The sequence below is a fragment of the Anolis carolinensis genome, chromosome 1, assembly GCF_035594765.1.
Source record: "Anolis carolinensis isolate JA03-04 chromosome 1, rAnoCar3.1.pri, whole genome shotgun sequence".
Taxonomy (NCBI): domain Eukaryota; kingdom Metazoa; phylum Chordata; class Lepidosauria; order Squamata; family Dactyloidae; genus Anolis; species Anolis carolinensis.
In genome coordinates, this window is record NC_085841.1 from 264,276,349 (window position 1) to 264,298,136 (window position 21,788).

Below are 21,788 nucleotides of genomic sequence, written 5' to 3' on the forward strand. Positions count from 1 at the left end.
CACTATCTCACAGCCAATTGACTTGTTGGCACCTGCTTGCAAGTGCAATGCGACTCCATTTTTCTCTTTCAACATTTAGAGATGTTAAATTAGATGCTGTAGCATCCGGTATTTGGTGGGGGCGGTTTTACCATTGCTATCAAATATAGCCTAGAATCTGAAGAGACCTTTCAAGCATTATTTGTTGGAAACCACCCTGAGTTACTTTGGGGAGATAGGACAGTATATAAATAAAGTTTTATTATTATCATATTTTACCATTAAGATTAATTTAGGATCTGTTAGGAATTACTATACAGTACTGTTGAAGAAAATAAGTGCATTCTACACCAAGGGTTCTTTTTCCTATTCACAAGGCATACAGTTAAGATCTGGGCCAGTTAAACTAATTCTGTATTTACCTTTCAACAGGGCCGTAGCCAGAAAAAAAATTTGGGGGGGGGGGGGTTTTGAAAATTTCAGGGGGGGGGGGTTGAACCCCTAACACCCCCCACACCCGCTACAAACCTGTCAATATCTGCTTGAGATAGTGCCTAGAAGGACTCTTAATGTTTTGTCTCATAGATTTAGCATGGGGATTTGGTTAACCAGTTAAAATTCATGAGTAAACCAGGGGTTTTTTTATAACCTGAAAAATCCCTGTGTATTGTCGAAGGCTTTCATGGCCAGAATCACTGGGTTGTGCCGGTAGCAAGGTTGGGTTGCTGACTTGAAGGTTGCCAGTTCGAATCCAACCCAGGGAGAGCACAGATGAGCTCCCTCTGTCAGCTCCAGCTCCTCATGCGGGGACATGAGAGAAGCCTTCCACAAGGATGGTAAAAACATCAAACATCCAGGCGTCCCTTGAGCAACATCCTTGCAGATGGCCAATTCTCTCACACCAGAAGCAACTTGCAGTTTCTCAAGTCGCTCCTGACACACAAAAATCAAACACTAGGTTGCTGTGAGTTTTTTGGGCTATATGCCCATATTTCAGCAGCATTCTCCCCTAATGTTTTGCTTACAACTGTGGCGGGCATCCTCAGAGGTTCTGTTGGCAATTAGGCAAGTGAGGTGTATATACGCCTGTGGAATATATAGGGTGGGAGAAGAACCCGTGTCTGTTTAAAGCAAGTGTGCATATTGCAATGAGCAAGCTTGAATTAACATTTGAGCAACCATGAAGTTTGCTAAGTCAATCAGTGAGGCTATCTGCATAGCGGTAGCCTGGCTTTTGTTACCTGGAGGCATCCTCTGTTTGGGAGGTGTTAACTGGTCCTTGCTTGCTTGTTGCCTGAAGTTCTCCTGTTTCTGAATGGTGTTCATTATTTACTGTCTTGATTCTGGTGTTTTTTTAATACTGGTAACCAGATGTTGTTTATTTTCTGTTGAAATTGTTCACGAGCTTGTGGATTTCAATGGTTTCTCTGTGTAGTCTGACATAATGGTTGTCAGAGTGGTTCAGAATTTCACTGACGTGCAGTAACCTGCAAACCACAGCATTCTCACATCGAATCCTTAGACTTCTCTAAGCACAGAAGACCCATACACATATTAATTGAACCTCAAAACCTACAGAATATCAAAATTTCTACAGCAGTTGGAAGAATGAATGCATTTAAATGTAATTTGTATTCACACTTATCCTGAGGCACAAACAGATACAAAATTTAATAAGTGATACATTCGGCCCTCCACATCCTCTGGTGTTAAGGGCACAAGACCCCCTTGAAAGTGAAAACCATAAATGTAAAGAAATTGCTTTTTTTTTAACCTGAGAGAACAACTCCCTAGGAATTTCTAATACCTCTATCATGACTCTATGGCCAACATCTGCTGAACATAAAATCACATTAGAAGAACTAAACATTCCTAGAGAGAAAAGTTTAATCAAACCTGTGAATCATCAAATCAGAAAGGGAGAGTGTGCTTGTTGTAGTTTATCTCATCTGATCTTGGAAACTAAACAGAGTTAACCTGGTTACTACTTGGATGGGGGACTGCCAATGACTGCCAGGTGCTATATGCTATATTTCAGAGAAAGGAACTGGCAAAGCCACCTCTATCATCATAAGATGGCAGGTGACATGCCCGCATGTGTACACACAAACACAGTGTTTCAGTAGTACTACCTATTGTCATGAGATTACATGATGCCCCTATTGAAGATGAAGGAGAGCCTACAGACTGTCCTATGCATGGGCTACATTCTTGGTAGGAGTACCTCACAGGAAACGCATGGAAAGAATTTCACTAATTTCCAGGCCCAACTGACACTGACATTGGATATTCTAGGACATTTTGGAGACTGAAGTTCATGGAGGTTGTAAAATTTGTGCCAGTGCATTTTTAATTTTTAAAAACTGTTTATGATGTTAATTAATGAATACTAAACATAGTGAAAAGTGAAATATTTCATAAACACTTGCATACCTACGCAGTTTGTGCAGGGTCAACGGGAAATTCAACATCAGTTGGCTGCATCCAAATCAAGTTTATTATATTTTATTGCAATTGGAATCAACCAAGCTTCAGTTAGCCATTATTAATTTGTCCCCTTGGTTTGTAGGTGAGTAATTTATGGTCTGGTGCAACCAAGGGTGTTTTTCAAGTAAACTTAAAATGCTTTCTTCCTAGCCAGCAATGGCTAGAAAGTGTCTCACATTGGAAATGAAAGATTTCCACAGAATATAGCCTTTCACCAAACAGCTTGAGCTATTTTTCCATGGTGAATTTAAAGGACGAGAGCTATTTTCCAAAGAATATAAAAAAGGAAGCAGGTTTCTGCTAAGGGTCACTCTTCTTTTTGTTGTTGTGTGGTTTATCAGATTGTGCTCATAATTCATTGCAAAAGTACTTTGAGCATACAAAAAGTAGTTTTTCTAGTAATATGTAATAAATAACAACTTTCCCCCTGATTTGGGGCCAGTTCCAGCAGATAGCATGAGAACCGAATTGCTTCCTTTCTTCCCTGGGTGACTCTCACGTCCTACTTGTTTGAAATAGCTGTTTAACAATCTCTACCTCTCTTTAAGAGGTAGGGGAGGAAACAGAACTGAGTGCTATTTTTCTTTCCAGAACAGTCATTCACATTAGATCATTCCAGTCAGCACAATTTAGAGCAGCCTGAAAGCTAAAGATGAGCGGCTGAAGAAAGTTAGCTTTAAGGCAATTTTGTCCCCATTGTTTCTTGATGTGCTTGAAGTATGGTACACCTTAAATTGAACCTTGCCATGTCTGAGTGAAAAGCTATCATCTTGTCCTCCCATGCCTACTCCGGCATGCACTGCATTTATATGTGAACAGCATGCACCTTTTCTTCATTTCACATCAGTGTGGTGTATATGTTCCCTGCACAGTACAAATACTTTCACACTATTTCTAGGGGTAGACTTAAACAGATCTCTGAAATCCAACTGTGCAGATTATAATATATGGTATGGAGCTTCAACACAGAATATAAACCTCCTGTTGAAAGGTATAAAAGCTAAACAAAGGCAAAGCCTTAAATTCCTGAATGATAGAGAAAGGAAACCAGTTGCATTGAGAGGTGTAGAATTAGAAGAGTGTTTCTCAACCTGGAGGTTAGGATACCTGGGGGGAGTCTTGAGAAGGTGTCAGAGGGGTCGCCAAAGATAATCAAAAAACACATAGGGATCTTAGGAACCTCTTTGGCAGAGAAGGCTGGAGATCTCTCTGCCTGTCCTTCTCTTCCTTTTTAAAAAAAGACAGCTAATTCTCCCAAATTGGTGCCAAATTTGGTCCACTTCCATCGTTGTTTGCGTTCACAGTACTCTCCAGATGCAAGTGAACTGCATCTCCCCCAAATCACTGTCAGTTCCTCCCAAATCCCTCCAGTATTTTCTGTTGGTCATGGGGGTTCTGTGTGGGAAGTTTGGCCCAATTCTATAATTGGTGGGGTTCAGAATGCTCTTTGATTTTAGGTGAACCATAAGTCCCAGCATCTACAACTCCCAAATGTTAAGGTCTATTTTCCCCAAACTCCACCAGTGTTCAGATTTGAGCATATTAAGGATTTGTGCCAAGTTTGGTCCAGATCCATCATTCTTTTGAGTCCACAGTGCTCTCTGAATGTAGGTGAATTACAACTCTAAAATTCAAGTTCAATGCCCACCAAACCTTTCCAGTGTTTTCTGTTGGTCATGGGAGTTCTATGTGCCAATAAAATGCATGAAGAAGTATTTGATTACATTTTGCAAAGGTGATGGGAACCTGTTAATTGACCTGATAGTTTATCAGATTTTGGCACAGAATTTAGGAATCTATGCAAATTATTGTTTCACCCAACTCTGTGTTCTTTACGGTAACTGGTAGTGAATCTCCAGGAATTTCAGATAGGTCAGCGGTTCCCAACCTTTTGTTTTCCAGATGTTTGAGACTTCTATTCCCTGAATCCCCAGCCAGGTTGGCCAATTGTCAGGAATTATGGGAGCTGAAGTCCCAAACACCTGGAGAGCCAAGGATTGGAAATCACTGAGATTAGCCTTTCTACGCCTTTCTTGAAGATGCCATGTGTCCAACTGAGAACTTTCCTTGCAAAGCATGCGCTCTTGTGCTGATCTATGACCAACATACAAGATGAAGCTCAAATAAGATAAGTAGTGGACTAGTTTCTTTGGCTGGCTATAGATGGACCTCTTTGTGTCTTCTTATTGCAATGTATGAATTATCCACCCCCATTCTTCACCCTCTCTTCCTTTAGCCAGCAGTTATTTGATGTTCATTTTTCAGAGCTCAGACAAAGCATGAAGCTTTTTCCCTGTGTTCCTCTCATTTGTTTTAATTAGTGTACATTGTCACTGTTGAAGGCTCAAACAAAGAGATGTAAATTAAGATATAAAACTTGAGAGTTCATGGTTGTTGTTTTTTTGTATTGCATTTCCTACTGCCTATTTTCCCTGATCTGAATAATATAAAGACTTTTAGATTAGGAGAGAAAGAACAGTTGTGATTCTCTTACATGTTGTTAGAAGACAAACCAACTCAGTAGCTAGCATCTTGTACAATAACTTTTAGGTCTTAAGACCAACTTTCTTACTTCAGAGAGGACTACAAAAAGAAATTCTAAGTGCAAAAAAAATCTTAAGTGAAAGTTCTCCAGTAACTATTGACCTCATCATACCTTAGTTGTTGGCTTTTGGCAGCGGCTCTTGGCAGGACTCTGGTTCGCTGCCGGGCACCAGGAAGTTTCCACCACACACCCCACTTTGCCAGGCTCCTCCGGCAGCTTTTCACACAAGGGAACTTGTGGTGTGGGCATGGAGTGTGCAGCTTCCCCAATTGAAGAAACGGCAACACAAAGTCTCTTGTGTTACTAGGGTGCTAGCAGCGGCATGCTGATTCTGCCCTCCTTCACCCATGGAGCTGGCACAACATTGTGTGATCGGAGCCAGCCGGCTCTGTGGGTGCCTGGTAGATTGGTGTTTACCACCAAATCTAGCCCCATATGATGAGGTCATATATCTAGTTGCTGAAATATCTAGTCACAACCGTCTTGACAATTTCATAGAGGAGCTCATCTGGTTCCAAGAAAAAAAACTCTGGTTGAAGTAAAACCAGATTTATAAATAACTCGCTGTGCCTGGCCACGCGTTGCTGTGGTGAAGTCTGGTGGTATGGGAAATAAAGTATTGAGGAATTGGTGGTAGTTAAGGTCAAGGGTAAAGGTTTTCCCCAGACATTAAGTCCAGTCGTGTCTTACTCTGGAGGTTGGTGCTCATCTCCATTTCTAAGCCGAAGAGCCGGCGTTGTCCGTAGACTCCTCCAAGGACATGTGGGATGACTACATGGAGCGGCGTTACCTTCCCGCCGGAGCAGTACCTATTGATGCACTCACATTTGCATGTTTTCGAACTTCTGGGTTGGCAGAAGCTGGAGCTAACAGTGGGGGCTCTCTCCGCTACCCTAATTCAAACCTGTGGCCTTTCGGTCAAGAAGTTCAGCAGCTCAGCGCTTTAACACCCTGCGCCATCAGGGGATATTATTTCCTAAAGGTTGTGAATATACAATATTTCTGATTGTTTTTTTTTGTTTGTTGGAGGCAAGTATGAATGCTGCAATTAGGAAAAATGATTAGGATGTAATGGCCTTGCAGCTTTAAAGCCTGGCTGTTTCCTCCCTGAGTGAATTTTTTGTTGGGAGGTGTTAGCTGGCCCTGATTGTTTCCTGTCTGGAATTCCCTTGTTTTCAGAGTGATGATGTTTGCGATATTTTATGTGCTTCTACTGTCTGTGGCCCTGAGAAAACAGGATTTGCCAGACTTTGATGATGGGAATACTTTGTTGGGAGGTGTTAGCTGGCCCTGATTGTTTCCTGTGTGAAATTCCCCTGTTTATTTACTGTCCTGGTTTTAGAGATTATATTGTTCTGCATTATTCTATCCCAGTAATTATTTCATATTAAAGAAGAATCTCACTTATCCAACATTCGCTTATACAATGTTCTGGATTATCCAACGCACTCTGCCTTTTCATAATCAATGTTTTTGTAGTCAGTGTTTTAAATTCATTGTGATATTTTAGTGGTAAATTTGTAAATACAGTACAGTAGAGTCTCACTTATCCAACATAAACGGGCCGGCAGAACGTTGGATAAGCGAATATGTTGGATAATGAGGAATTAAGGATAACCCTATTAAACATCAAATTAAGTTATGATTTTACAAATTAAGCACCAAAACATCATGTTAGACAACAAATTTGTCAGAAAAAGTAGTTCAGTACACAGTAATGCTATATAGTAATTACTGTATTTATGAATTTAGCACCAAAATATCACGATATATTGAAAGTGTTGGATAATCCAAAAATGCATTGGATAATCCAGAACGTTGGATAAGCGAGACTCTACTGTAAATACTACATAGCATTACTGCGCATGGAACTACTTTTTCTGTCAAATTTGTTGTATAATATGATGTTTTGGCGCTTAATTTGTATAACGATTACCTAATTTGATGTTTAATTGGCTTTTCCTGAATCCCTTCTTATTATCCAACATATTCACTTATCCTGCCGGCCTGTTTACATTGGATAAGTGAGACTCTACTGTATATTTCTAATCTTATATTATCTGCTTAGAACTGGATTATATGAGGCCCCTTCTTCACAGCTGTATAAAATGCACACTGAAGTGGATTATATGGTAGTGCAGAGTCAAGATAATCCAGTGCAAAGCAGATAATATAAGATTATAAATGGGTTATATAGCTGTGTGGAAGGGCCTTGAGTCTACATTGCCATATAATCCAGTGCAAATTAGATAATCTGTGGAAGAGACCTAAGTGAGGCCTAAATCTGCCTGTCCCCTAACTGAAACCTGGCTGTCCCTTGGTTGCTAGGCAACCAAGTGGGCAGAGATTAGCCCTCTAAACTGGCAGCAATTGGATAAAAAAAATTATTGCTCTCCCTCTAATTAGGACTTTATTTTTCTTTTCTTTTTGTTGTATCAACCTTGAGGCGTGGATGATGGGTTGTGTTGTCAAATTTTGAGGTTGGGGGGCCTGTACTTTTGTTGTTTTGTGAATTGCCGTGATGCCATCACTCTTTTATATATATAGATTTGCCTGTTTGCATTATCTAACAGCAGTTCCCAGTGGTCAAAGTGGACCATAGTGTTGTACTGGGGAACCTGGAGATTCTTCAGAGAACATATTAATCAAATCCCTGAATAATCAAATCAGCAAAAGTTAAACCCACAAATATGAAGAGGTGACTGTAATATAATTCATGTGAAGGGCTGCATATTCATAAATTAAAGGCAAGTGTGGCATCTCAGATAACTTCAGTGTGAATGGTCAATACCTATATTTTCGGTATTTCTATAAAAAAAACATTTAGAATGCCATGCTGCTGAGAATTCCCAAAGCACCCATTAAAGTGTGAGAAATATGTTAGCTGTCTCTTGCTTAGCATCTGGCCCACAAATCCTCTTACAGTATTCTCAGGGTTTTTATTCTGGTGCAAGGATGCTTATCTTTTAAACATTTGATGAAACTTAAGATCACAAAAGTCTGAATTGTTGCTGCATTGGAGTCCAAGAATGAAGATTTTTAGGGGCTTTTCATTAGCAATTTTGGCAAATCCCAATCCAAAATGTTTGAGATATTAGGCAAATATTGTTGTGTTCTTATCTGCCTTCAAGTCATTTCTGATGTACCCCATGATAGGTTTGTAAGGCAAACCTATCATGGGGTTTTCTTGACAAGACTTGTTTAGAGGGGAGATGCTTTTTCTTCCTGTGAGTCTGAGAGAGTGTGACATACCCAAGATCACCCAGTAATCTTTCATGGCTGAGTGAGGATTTGAATCCTGGTCTCCAGAGTTATAGTCCAGTGCTTAAACCACCATACCATACTGTGTCTCATAGCAAATGTACTCTTGGTTATATGAATCCAGTTTAGCAACTAGGTTCACATAGAAGCAGATAGTAGGAAATCATATATATTTATTGAGCTTCAGGTTTTTCATATACACCCAGCTATAATATACATCTAGCTGTGTATCTAGCCTTTTCATCCTGGGAGGTGTGAGTAGTATTAATGGGGGATTTCATTAGTCCGGATGAAACAGAGCAATTTAAGCAGCCATAGATAGCAAGATCCAGGCCGTGGATACCAAGCCCATTAAGTGGCGATCGACACTGGCGCTCAGCTGATCTGGGAGTCCGTGTGCTTGGCAAACTAGGAAGCCAAAGTTTCAAAATAAATCTCACCAAGTTTGATGATGAAGCCACCAAGGTAGTTTATTCAATCAGCTGAAAGTGATGTCAGCAAAGCGCCAAGAAAGATAAGCTGAGATACATTACTTTTAAAAGCAATTTTTATACAGAGCACATTCAAATTTCCCACTCCCACCCAGCTGTACTGACTCCACCGTGATTGGCTGAGCCCCGATGATGTCAAGTGAGATCCCCGGCGAAGGAGGAGATTGGCCCTTGCTGGCCAATGGGAGAGTGAGCTTTACTCTTGATGCAGATTTCCTTCTGCCCAATCACAGGAGAGGGGCCGGCAGTCCAGGAAACAATGGTGCTGGAAATGGTCCTGAGTGGATTAAGAGGGTCCCAGCATAGGATAAGCAAAGGAACCTACAAGGTCCCAAAAAACGTTTATTGACAAAGATATGTTGATTTCCAGTGCCTCCTGTTTTGTCCATTGCAGAGAAATATTGTCCATCCTGAGAGGATTAGATGATTCAGTGGCTGGGGAGACGACAAAAGGGGAATGTAATTGTCTTTGGAAGCAGGACATAGCTAACCCCTCAGGGGAACCGCTATGCCAGGAGGAATACGGCTTTTGTATGTCGATATGGCTTATTCAAAGGACAGACAGCCCCTGTGCTGGATCCTGTCGTCCTCCTATGTAGCCAAAGCTATTAGTCACTGATATGTGTGAATGAGTCCTGATTGATGCAAATGAAGCCCAGGGCAGGAAAAGGTCACCTCAGAATTGAGTCAGTTGGCAGCCATCATCAATATTTCATTTAAAGATATAAAGCATAAAGATTAAACACGTACACATAAATGGAACCCATGAATTGTGGGGGATTCAGTCTTTCTTCAGACCCAAACCCATGAGTGATTGGACACATACAGAAAGGGTGCATGGACATGCAGAGTGCTTCCATCTCCCCTAGGTTTTCCATCGTGAGAAAAAAGTAGAAAAGGGACAAAAAGTTAAGGAAGACAGGTGCATGGGGGCTTCAGGAGGCCTGCTGAGACCCCTGGGAGCATACGTGAGGGAGTTATGGATCATGTTTGGTCTCCATGTCCACGGGAATGGGGGCAGACACAAAGTATGGGACCCTGGACTTGATATAAGGATGGGGGTATGGGATATATAGTTTTTCTAGAAAGGACAGAAAGAGGGGTGGGATACAGTAGGGGATAGTGGGGGAGTGTGAGTGTGCCTCTCTAGACCTGCTGGCAAAATATGGGCAAGACACAGCATGTAAATCTAGAGAAAATGGCAAGATTCGGTATTCACTATGGCGTGCCTGGGAACTAGGTCACTGGGTTGGTTCATCTGAGGACGAGTCAAAGGGAAAAGCTGCCAATGGGAAAATGTGACATTCCCAGGCCCATGGGAGCAATTTAATGTGAGAAAGCATGTTGGGGGCATTAGTGTGGAGGAAAAGGCTGTGAGTGTGTACCCCACTGGGGCTGGGAAGGGCTGTTGCATGGGAGTATGGCTGGAATGCAGAAGTGAGTGGAAGGAGGAACATAGGAGTCAAAACAAAGCCAGGAGGCAAATCAGATAAAGTTAACCCTTTTATTGAGCGATATAGATAATGGGGTGAGGGTCATGGAGCTTCCTGGGCATTGAGGGCTGCTGCTGGATATCTTCCATTCTTGAAATTCATTAAATTGTAGATCAACAGCTGTGTTAACTCACAGAATGCCTTGCAGCAGCGTAATGTTAATCAATTTGATATTTTGATTGGGGGGGGGTTGGTCTTTTGCACTCAATAACGTGGAGGCAAGTGCTCACTTTCTAAAAATTATTGCCCTAGAATTTTATGTTCATGGTTAGCTAGAAAAAAACCTATGCTGAGCATGTGCTCAGAGTGTGACACAGATCTGTGGCTTTGGTATTTTATGACATTTTATTGATGAGTAGTTGTTTTCTTCCAAAAATTCATAAAACACTGAAAATGCCATAAAATGCCAATTAAATTTGCTGTCTGACAAACAATCCACAGGACCATTCCCTACTCTAAGGTTCCTAAACTAATAACATGAAATGATTACTGCTCAAAGCTCAAGTGACAAAGGTATGGATTTACTTGTTAAAGATCATGGATGTTATATATGAGCCTCTTACTTTTGGGAAACTTGCATTTACATTTTCAAACCAGTAATGAGTGATATAAACTTTACCCTGTAACATCTTATCCAGTGTGCAGACTTCTAAAGCCCCATTACACATTCCTAACCAGCACACATCCCTTAAGGCACTTGTTTGCAGCCCCCTGTTGTTTTCTAATCTTCGACCACCAGCTATGCTGCACATACTCTTTGGCAGGTTCACAAATACTCCTTGTTGTTCTGTCAACAAAGCATGTATTGCTCCCGCTGAATAACTGTGGTGTTAGACTCACACTCAATACACATGTGGCAAACCTGCCTAGAATTTGCCACTGTCGGTCGGTTGGAATCTTTTTGGTGCTCTCTGCCAGCATAACTACTCCAGTGTAGACAAGGTTGGCAGGAGCGAAAAGGAGCATGTGCTGCAAGGGACAAAAGGCAAATTGATTGGACAGGACTGGCAGATTTGGTATGTCTTTCCTCAGCACTGCTGTGCATCCCGGGGAAAAGTGTAACAGCAAGCACAGTACTCTAATAGCCTTCTGGCCATAGTCTGCTGGTCTAGACCATCATCACGAGTAAATGCTTCCATTGCCGCCGCCATCATCATCATCATCATCACCATCATCATTTCTGTGTATAAACAGAGGCCCTTGGAAGAGGGTACCTTGATGAGCTTAGAGCTACCCTGGTGACATCTTTTTCCTTTGCATCTAACTTTCCATGTGCATAGCTTTATTTCTTAGCTGAGTAATCTGCATGGAAGTTTAGTTGTTTTGGATTATTATTTTACTTTAGATGTTTACAATTTAGTTTTAATTTTTAATTTTGGGTCATTTAAAAAATGTTGTCTATGGGAAAAAATACAACTTTCTACAGTTAGCTCTCTGGTGGTTCTAATTTCCAAACCGCAGCTGCTGACTATTCATTGGCTCTTATTCATTAAACTGTCTGGTAGAAGAAAGATGCTACTACTCACAGGCTGCCATCCTGCATAGGTAACAGTGGCTCCCACCTGCCTGCCTATGCAATAAACACACGTTTGAAAAGGTGACCAATTTCTCTTCCCTTTATTTGGGCATCAGCATGGTCACAATAATTCCTCAGCTCTCTCTCATATTGAAACGATGTCTGGGGTTATGTTGGGATTACAGTACGATCTCCATATCTGTGGAGGCACTACCTGTAATTTGTTTTTCCACATCCAACACAGTATGTACTCTCTAAGCATTTTCTAGGTTCCCCAACATGACTCTATGGCATTCTCAAGCCAGAAGTCCTTTTTAAAATAGGGTTTGTATTATCCATGGTTTCACATAGTCACATAAAGTTTGGGAAGTTACCCTCCACAGATACAGTGGCTATACTGTACTACTTTAGATCCAAGTGCTTCACCTTGACATCACCATTTTCTTTCCTGGTGTGTTGTGATAAGCCAAGATCACCCAATAAGTTTCCATGGCAAGCAGTGGTTTGAATCCTGTTCTCCAGAGTCATAGTCCAATGCTCAAACTGCTGCATCAGGTGGCTCTGCAGAACTATGCTATTACTACAATCAAATGAAATGAATATTTCTAGTGGGGAGGAAAGGTGGAGAGTATAAGAGAAAGTTCTGCTGCAGTTCAATGTAAGTCCAGCCATATGTGTGTGCTTGCATGCGTGCGCATTTAGTTTTGGATCGCATAGGGAAGGGTTAACACCCCTATGGTGTGTGTTTTGCTGTCTGTTCAGAAGATTCCACTGCACTTTCTGCTCCTGTGATAATTGGATTTTGAAAAAAATTGACTTATTGTGGAAACAAAGATTGATGATAAAACTTCAGTTGAGACACCTTTTCCCCGTGATAACTTTTCAGGAGTGAATTTCCCTTTTTAGGGGTACATTTTCTCACTTCCTGTTGTCTCAACCCCGTTCTTAACAATGTCATTTGTACATCAGATGTTTGTAACTCAGGGACTGCCTGTACTATCTTCTTCTCTCCTTGCTCCTGTTGAGTGCTAGCACAGGGGCCTTTAAAATAACAGCAGCAAGAGTCACTCTTATAATAAAGATTTCCCTCAGCAGCTTTCTCCAGATACCATCTCTGCTCCCAGAAACTTTTGTGATGACATATTTCTCCCTGCAAAGTAGATTAATCTTCTTTATGATGTTCTGTGCGAATGCTTTGCATTGGGATTGTGTTGCCTCAAGGCATAAATCTTTCTTATATCAGCAGCCTGCAGCCTCCCAGAACCACACCAAAGTTCATTTTTGTTCTTCCCCAAATTTATAATTTCGCTTGGGAAGCAAACTATGAGATATTTTTGGGATCTGTGCCTTGAGCTTTCATAGTTTTCATTGACCTTGCGTCAAAGCTGTTTAATAACCTGCATATCACAGATGTTGGGACTCTGGTATTGTATGTTGGAGCATAATGATGGCAAGACCGTTGTCTTAGAATGGACGACAGTGATATAAACAGAAGTATAAGTGGTGGTGTTTGTGAGTTCAATTGCATTATCCAGTTCATATGGAGCTGGCTTACACTGACCTGGCTCATACTGACTCAGATTATTGATTTGTTTAAGCCTTTAGCCAGTTTTTTAGTCTCTTTTTTTAGTGATTTGGTAATAATTTTAACTACGGTATACAGGTCAGAATTTTTTAAACAACCTGTGCATGTGGGGCCAAAAATTCAGTATTGTGCAACAGGAGTATTCAACTGATAGATGAACATGCTATCTGTGTAACTACGCCTCTCTATCTTTGGAAATTGCACATTAGACATTGTGATTATGTGTCCTATACTTTGCATTGTGGTGGCACACTGTGAACTGTAGATTTTATCTGTAGTTGTTTTAATATTTCTAAACCTTATTGAGTCTCAGTGTTAGGAAATAGTGGGAGGAGGAAAATATATCATTATAATTCCTATTGTTAATTCCAACAAGATTATAGTCTGCATCCACAGATCTGACTAAAAATGTTCTCTCTATGAATTTCTATGTCCTCTGGTTGACTCTATGGCCAACTCCCCCCAATCATGCTGTACATCCCCCCCCCAGCACATATTTATAGCATTCTAGAATTAGGCTGCAAGCAAATGATAATTCTCCCCAGTGAGCAAATATGAACACTCTGTTGTGCTTTTCTCCCACTCTTCTTGATTCATAGCAAATGTGAATTAGCTGAATGCTTGGAAAATAAGAGTCACATTTCCTTTCGCACTTTTGATGGACCTGTTTTCCATAAGCTGCACAAAATAGCTGCTGGTTATACATACATTTGCGTGATCCCCCTCCCCCGCACCCTTCCCCACTTTTTTTTTTGAAAGAGTAGCAAGGAAAAATAAGAGCAATGCTATTTTAACTGCTGCTTAGTTGTCTAAAACTGCATCAAGGTTCATCATCAAGTGTTATTTTCGTGACAGCAAAATTGGTTTGCTTAGCAAAAGAAGCTCCCTAGAGAGAAAGCGAAAAAGACTAGAGAAGCAACAAAAGACCCGAGAGCGCTCTCCATTGAACCTGGGTGGGAGGTGGGCACAGGATGAGAAAGAGTCAGCAAGAGCCTGATATTAAATTGCTTTGGATTTTCAAAGTAAATTGCTAAATTAAGAATTTCATTATGTCACCTTTATGTGTAACCTCCCTTACTGCTAAATGAAGCAGAAAAATCCTACAGCATTCAGCGAAAGGGTTTTTCAAACTGTAATAATATAATTTTTGGAGGATTTCAGATTTTGGAATTCCAGATAAGGAGTGCTCAACCTGTATTGAACAATGCTCTCCTGTACCTCTTGGAACAACTGAAGACCCTATGCATTGGTGTTTCTGAGTTCTGACTCCAAAAATCCATGTTTATTTGCTCAGTGATATGATGCTTTAGCAGGATCATAGAGTATCATTTGCAGTATCATAGAGCAAATGTTAGTGGTTTGAGCATTGGACTGCAACTCTGGAGAACATGGTTCAAATTTCCACTCAGCCATGAAAACCCACTGGGTGACCTTGGGCAAGTCATACACTATTAGTCTCAGAAAACCCAGTGATAGGGTTGCCATAAGTCAGAAATGACTTGAAGATACTCAGTAGGCTTGTGCGATCCAGGAAAAAATGGTTCCAAACTCTCTTCAAAAGTAGGGGATGTTGGCTGTTTGTTTCTAGTCATTTCTGAATTTTGAAGCAAAAAATTCGGAACTTTCTGAAACTTCTGAATATTTATAATTAATCCGTTAATGGTGGATGCACATACACAATAGCTCTGCCCTGGCTCTGCACGGGGGGGGGGGGGGGGGGGGGGTTAGGGGATTCTCCTGTTCTCATTTTTTGAGCTATCCTGATCAAACTTGCTACTGTGGTAGAAAACATTTACTATTGTTAGCTCAGCAAATTTCAGAAGGTTTTCCTTATCCTCTGATCTTTTTTGAATTTTCATAGCTTTTATTAAAAAAAACGTTTTTAATAATTACAGAAATCTGTTCCTAGTTTGAAAGTCTTATTTCCTCTTTCATTGGGTTGTCTTTACTTTGAAAGCCATTGTTCTTCTTCAAAAACTTTGTTTTTGTGGCTGAAACTGTTAAGTTGGTGGACAGGACACTCAGCAAACCATAATGTGCTATTTATAAGACGATATCCCTTGCACAAAGACAAAGTTTTGGCAGTGTAATAATGTTTTGCCATGTTTTTGTGACAGAACCAATTAGGAAACAACATTTATCAACCAGGCACACCATCAAACCACTCCCAGCAGATGCCCATTAGCCTCAGAATAAGGACATCTGTTCCTGGTTTGAAAGTGTTATTTCCTGTTTTATTGGGTTTTTGGGAATAATGGGACATACAGTGCTTTGAGGAGGCCAAACAAACAAAGAAAGGGCCTTGAACCCAGAGGATTCAGCTATGTAACATTGCTGCCTCTCTCAAACTAAAGGAGGACATTGAAATTGAGAGTTAACTCCGACACGCTAATGCGCATCGGAACCCTGTTCAAAAATCGGAATAGATCCGATTTTATTCTGATTTACGATGATTCTGAGGAATTCACCCATGCCTATTACTCAATTATCCTTCTACAATTCTACTATGCAACCATGCTCAGAATACTCAGGTCCACACAATCTGAAACCCTCCAGTTTTTTGTGTCACCAACTCTCAGAAGTCGTAGCCAGTTTGTCCAATGGTCAGGAATTCTAAGACCTGAAATTTAAAACACCTGTAAGGCCACAGGTTGTGCAGGTCTGTTGTATATAGTTCTGATCACCACTATTCACAGAATATGTTCTACTGGTAGAAAAGGTGGAGAAACGAAAAAATGATCAGGGGATTAAATGATCCTGGAGTGGAACAACTCTTACAGGAAGAAAGATTACAGCATTTTGGGCTTTTTAATGTTGCACCCCAAGGTAGCGTGAGCACTCGAAAATGAGAACTCGTTAGCTCTCCCAAGAAATCAAGTCCGCGAAGTTAAACAGGGAAACAAGGCTGGTAAAAAACAGAGTTCTATTCACTGGAAATGCTTTGTAGCAATCAAGGTAAACAAGGCGTTAAAGCAGAGGCAAACTTGAATCAGGAACGAGAAATAACATCCGAAGTAATGCCAGGGTCTACCTGAGAGTCGTGGCCTGGCGCAGCCCGACTGGAAATTGGAAACTTGGCTTGAACAGGAACTAGGAACAGAGAAACCTTTCTCCAGAAAGCATCATTGAAACCGCAAAGGAATCTACCAAACAATACACTTTTAACAGATTCTGGTCTGTTCAGAATTTGGGGAGTACAAACTGCCAAAACTTTCTCAAGGGAATGCTACGCATTTTCCCATCTGTTTGCCAGTCTCTGGCTGCGGCAAATTTCCTGTTTTGCCCTCCTTTGTCTAGTCACAAAATCTCTACGATTAAACACTCCATTCCCAGGCATTTCTTCCACATCTGGCTCTGTCTGTGATGAAGGACTAGAAGAATCCTCCCCAATTAACAATTCTCCAATGTCAACATTTTCAGGCACCTGCAGCTGTAAAGGCCCCTCTGTGGAGGGTGCAATGTCAGTGAATTCCTCCTCATTATCTATGTCAAAGTGCAGGTCCTGAAACGCTGCAGGCCTTGGTGCCCTAGCCGGCTGGGACCTAACATTTAGCTTCACAACAAAGGAAGACACATAAGGTCTATGCATACCATTGAGAAAGTGGATCAGAGAACTGTTTCAGGTCTCTCCTGTAGTTTTAGAATGCAGGATAAACCAAAGAACTTTGGTGATGGGAGTGTGAAGAAATTTCAAAGAAAGTACAATGCATAGTTCAACTATGAAGTTGGTTGCTGAAAGGTGTATTGATAGTGACCAGATTGGGTGGTTTTCAAAGGGAACAAATTTGAGGAAGATAAAGACCTCGAATTAGCTACTAGTCATGGTTACCTGTATATCATTTTTAGTATCAGACAATTTCTCATAGGCATCTACTGTCAAAATAGAATACTGGAAAAGAAAGATATTTGGTGTCATCCAGCATTGCTTTTCTGAATATTCTAGATGTATCTTAGCTGTTGTAGGTAAAAGTAATTTCCATATTTGGTGCTTTGGTTATTTGGCCTTTTTCCAGGTGTACATTTCCTACCAGACTAAGTTGGAGCCATGATAAATATTGTCTATACCATGAAGACTTTTAAATGTCTCCTCCTGAAGTCAACTGCACTACAGGTAGTCCTCAAGTTGTGAACAAGATAGGTTCTGTAGGTTTGTCCTTAAGTTGAATTTATTTGTAAGTCAGAATAGGTACATTTTTTAAGTGTAAGTCCAGATATATATATACTTTGGATAGCATAGGGAAAGGTTATCACCCCTGTAGTGTTCGTTTTGCTGCCTGTGCCCCTGTTCGGAGGATTTCACCTCACCTTCTGTATTTATGATAATAGGATTTTGAAAAAAAAAAGATTTTTGTGGAAACAAGAATTAGTAATAAAACTTCAGTTGAGACACCTTTTCCCCATGACGAGTGAATTTTGCTTCCTAGAGGTAGATTTCTCTCACTTCCTGTTGTCTCACCCTCATTTGTAACTGTGAGTTGTTTGTACGTCAGATGTTTGTAACTCAGGGTCTTCCTTTAATACTGCATCAGTTTACTTGTAAGACTCCTTATTACATATTCATTCAGAAAAATTTCCTTTGCATAGAAGATTTGAAAAAAAAATAGTATGTGTTCTAGCTTTGTGATTTTCCTGATCTGTTATTTTATGATGTGTGTGGAATTTTCTTGTATGAAGGAAAATCCATTTATGTGAACCTCCATCTGCATGGGAAGTGGTACCATCCATGCAGAGGTTTACTTCCTAGTACAAGATACAAATATTGTGCAGCATTGGTAAGATGAAACAGACTTTTGATGTTTCTGGGCATTTCTCTCCCATCCCTCTTCTCTTGACAGTTTTTTATCATGCTGTTAATTATATTTGTGCTGGAGCTCACCGTGGTGATTCTCTTCTTCGTCTACACCGACAAGGTATGTCAAAAGACCCCTCTTTTTTTCTCTCCTTTAGCAAATCAGTATACCCCTTCTCTCATAAATAAATCAGGAAATCTTTGTCTTGGCATGCATATCATGTTTTCTCAAGATACTCCCTTTCAGGCAAAGTGCACTCAGAATACATAACTACTTTTTCTACATGGATTCTATCTCTGTGTTTGTCTCTACTTCATTTGTGATCCAAGGTCAGATATATTTGCAGCACAATGACTATTTAAATAACAATGAAAGCTAATCAGGAATGGCTGATGAAAGCTCATGCTCTAAAAGGCAGATAATAATCACATTAAGATGTCCATTAGTAAGGGAATACATTTTTTCTACCTAAATTCCACAGTGGACAATGCAGACATTCGATCAGAAATATGAAACTGGAGATTGTTGATATATACTCTAGTCAAGCTGACAATGGCTAACATCTGCTATTGCTATTCCCCCAAGTTAGCTTTAAGGACACAAACAACAATAGGTGTTTTCACCCTCTGCTTTTCCCCCTCCAGCCCTATCCAGAGAGCGGAAACAGAATTTAAATAGAGCTGCCTAAGTAGCTCTTTGTCACAACACTTTTCTTTATCTTGTCTCCTTTTATAAAGAAACATTATCAGCTTTTTTCTTCCCTTCCTCTTTTAAGCCAAACAAATAGACAAGAAGGGGGTGCCCTTTTTGTCAAGACTTGAGCCCCTGTCTTCCATAGTTGCCTCCCTTATTTTTATTGCTGATTTATTGATTTCTTCATTATTAATATTATTGGTGTGTGTGTGTGTGTGTGTGTGTGTGTGTGTGTGTGTGTGTGTGTGTGTGAACAAATAATGATCAGGCTGAATAAGAGGTTAGTCACTTGAGCAAGCAGAAGCACCTTGCACTCTAACTACCTTGTCTCATGTTGTAAGAATATAACAGTGCTTGTATTTCACCTATTAATAGATAGATAGACAGACAGACAGACTGACTGACAGACAGATTCCTATTCTCAAATAGCTACAGGTGGCATTTTGTTTCATAGCCAAACTGTGAGATAGGTTAAGCTGAATAGTAATGATTTACCCAAGGTTTTCTCCATCCACAACGAGTAATGTAAATACTGTACAATGCTGATTCATTTGTAGAATCAGTAATTACAGTATTCCCTCACTACTTCGTGGTTCACTTTTCACAGATTCGCTGTTTTGCAGTTTTTCAAGAAACTCTAAAATACTATTATAAATAATGAAAAAATTACAATTTACAACCTAAGGAAGGGAGGAAGGAGAAGCCGAAGGGAGAGAAAAGGAGCCCAAGTGGCAACAGGAGGAGAAGGAGGTGATTTATCAACACACAATTGGTTGATAAAATCTTAAAATAGTGTATAACTACTAAAATAATGTATAAATATTAAAATAAATATAGTGTCCCTCCTTCACGGATTTTCACTTATTGCAGGTGGTCCTGGAACGTAACTCCCACGATAAGTGAGGGAACACTGTATTTGAAATTTTTAAATTGCCAAAGCTTTTACTGCCTTGGTATCTGTTAGGATGAAGCATAGTTTAAAACTTCTATTATAAGTATGGCAAAATATGGAGTTAATGCCAAAATGATCTATAAAAATTCAGAGTTGCCATGAAAGATGATTTACATTGTCAGTGACCATTTTAAATTACTCATATGCTGTAACTGGTCATGAATGAGTTGTAACCTCTTATGAGAGAGGCTTATGCATAATAGAAGGCAGATTAATGAAAAGATATGAACAGTGTACAATTTTTTTTAAAATATATATATACCTAGCACCACACTTGGTATGTTTAGAAAGACGAAAAGATGAGGACTGTTGTAATGTTTTTATGTGAATCAGAGTTGGTGGAGAGTAATGTAATGAGAGTTAAACATGATGGCACATTGCTTCACACTGACATCTGTAGAATACTATGAATCAGTAGAAAACTTGGCTTGGGTGGCATTATAAGCATCATTTCAATTCATCACAGAATCATATCACAGAATCATACAACTGGAAGAGACCACAGCCATTTAGTCCCTGCCATGCAGGAGAACACCCAATCAAAGCACTCTTGATAGATGATCATCATTTGTTTTTCCAAATTATTTGGGAAAACAAAATATTAGGTTCAAGTAAAGGTTTTCCCCTGGCATCAATTCTAGTCATGTCTGACTGGTTGGTGCTCATCTCCATTTCTAAGCCGAAGAGCCGGAGTTGCCCATAGATACATCCAAGGTCATGTGTCCAGCATGACTGCATGGAGTGCCGTTACCTTCCCAGCGGAGTGGTACCTATTGATCTCACATTTGCAAGTTTTCGAACTGCTAGGTTGGCAGAAGCTGGGGCTAACAGCTGGAGCTCACCCCGTTCCCTGGATTCAAACTTCTGACCTTTCAGTCAGCAAGTTCAGTAGCTCAGTGGTTTAACCCGCTGCGCCTCCGAGGGCTCTCTTAAAATATGAAGAGAGGTATATTTTTGAGTGAACTTGATCAGGAAAGCAGTATCTTTTACAGTGGTCATGTATGGTCTCTCTTCCTTGAAATCTATTAGCCAGAAGTTCTAGGAAACAGGCCAGGGACTTCATACTATCAACCGTCTTATTTCATTCTCATACTGAACATATACAGAGATATCCAGATATCACCAGCAGGAAAAAAAATGAAGTCCTCATGATTAGGTTTCTTATGTGAAGTCTTTTATATAAAATAGAGAAATGATTATAGCTTTTTCTTTGACATTTTGGAAAGATAAACAGCATTTGCCTTTTCCTCCGAACCTCCCTTATCCTCAATAAAATGAATGTGATAATTTAGTCCTACGTGAAAAGAGAATTGACATATTACCAATTGACATTTCTCAGGAGAAAAAAAATGGGAAAGGTTTGCCTCCATGTAGATGGTGATCATTTCAAATGTTCAAACAAAGCAAGAAAACAGACTTCTTACTAAACTTCAATAACACGCATAGGCCTTGCACACTGTAGACACATGGAGTACAAAAATAAAAAATACTTCACCAGTAAGAAAAGTGAGCATTGTTGAGTAACAGACATATCGCCTATGGTTGATTTGGTTCCCCCCGCCTTCATGCAGACCTTATATTAAGACAATGGTATGTTTATTGCAAAGTGGGTCATTTCTATGTGATGCTTCAGCACTAGCAAGCAACAAGAACAAAACACTGGGTTTGGGAGAGTTACAGTTTTGACCACAGCACCCAGAATACTCCAGACAATGGGGAGACGGAGTGGATTAGCTATGATAGTCAAGTCAGCCTAGAAAATGCTCCCTGAAAACATAATTTTCCATATATTGGTATGTTCCTTAGAACTGACTTTTTAAACTTTACGAGAATGGCATGCCCTGCCAAGTATGAAAAACTCTGATTGATCCTTCTTTGCATTAGTTTATTTTCATTTGCATTTTTATTTAGATAATTTTCTAGAGTTATTTTAACTTTTCCTGAAATACAGTGATAGTTATTTCATTGAAAAAGATCAATGTTCTAACATGTCGGA

At 40.1% G+C, this 21,788-nt stretch overlaps 1 protein-coding gene across 9 annotated transcripts in view; it reads left to right on the top strand.

Moving 5' to 3' along the window:
* tspan4 (tetraspanin 4) overlaps positions 1–21,788 on the top strand; it is a 747,849-nt gene that overhangs the window by 643,108 nt on the left and 82,953 nt on the right. For all 9 annotated transcript variants that reach the window (XM_008108423.3, XM_062976117.1, XM_008108460.3 and 6 more), the window contains one exon: positions 18,193–18,267. In XM_008108423.3, the coding sequence (XP_008106630.1) occupies positions 18,193–18,267 (75 nt within the window). The remainder of the gene's footprint in view (positions 1–18,192; positions 18,268–21,788) is intronic.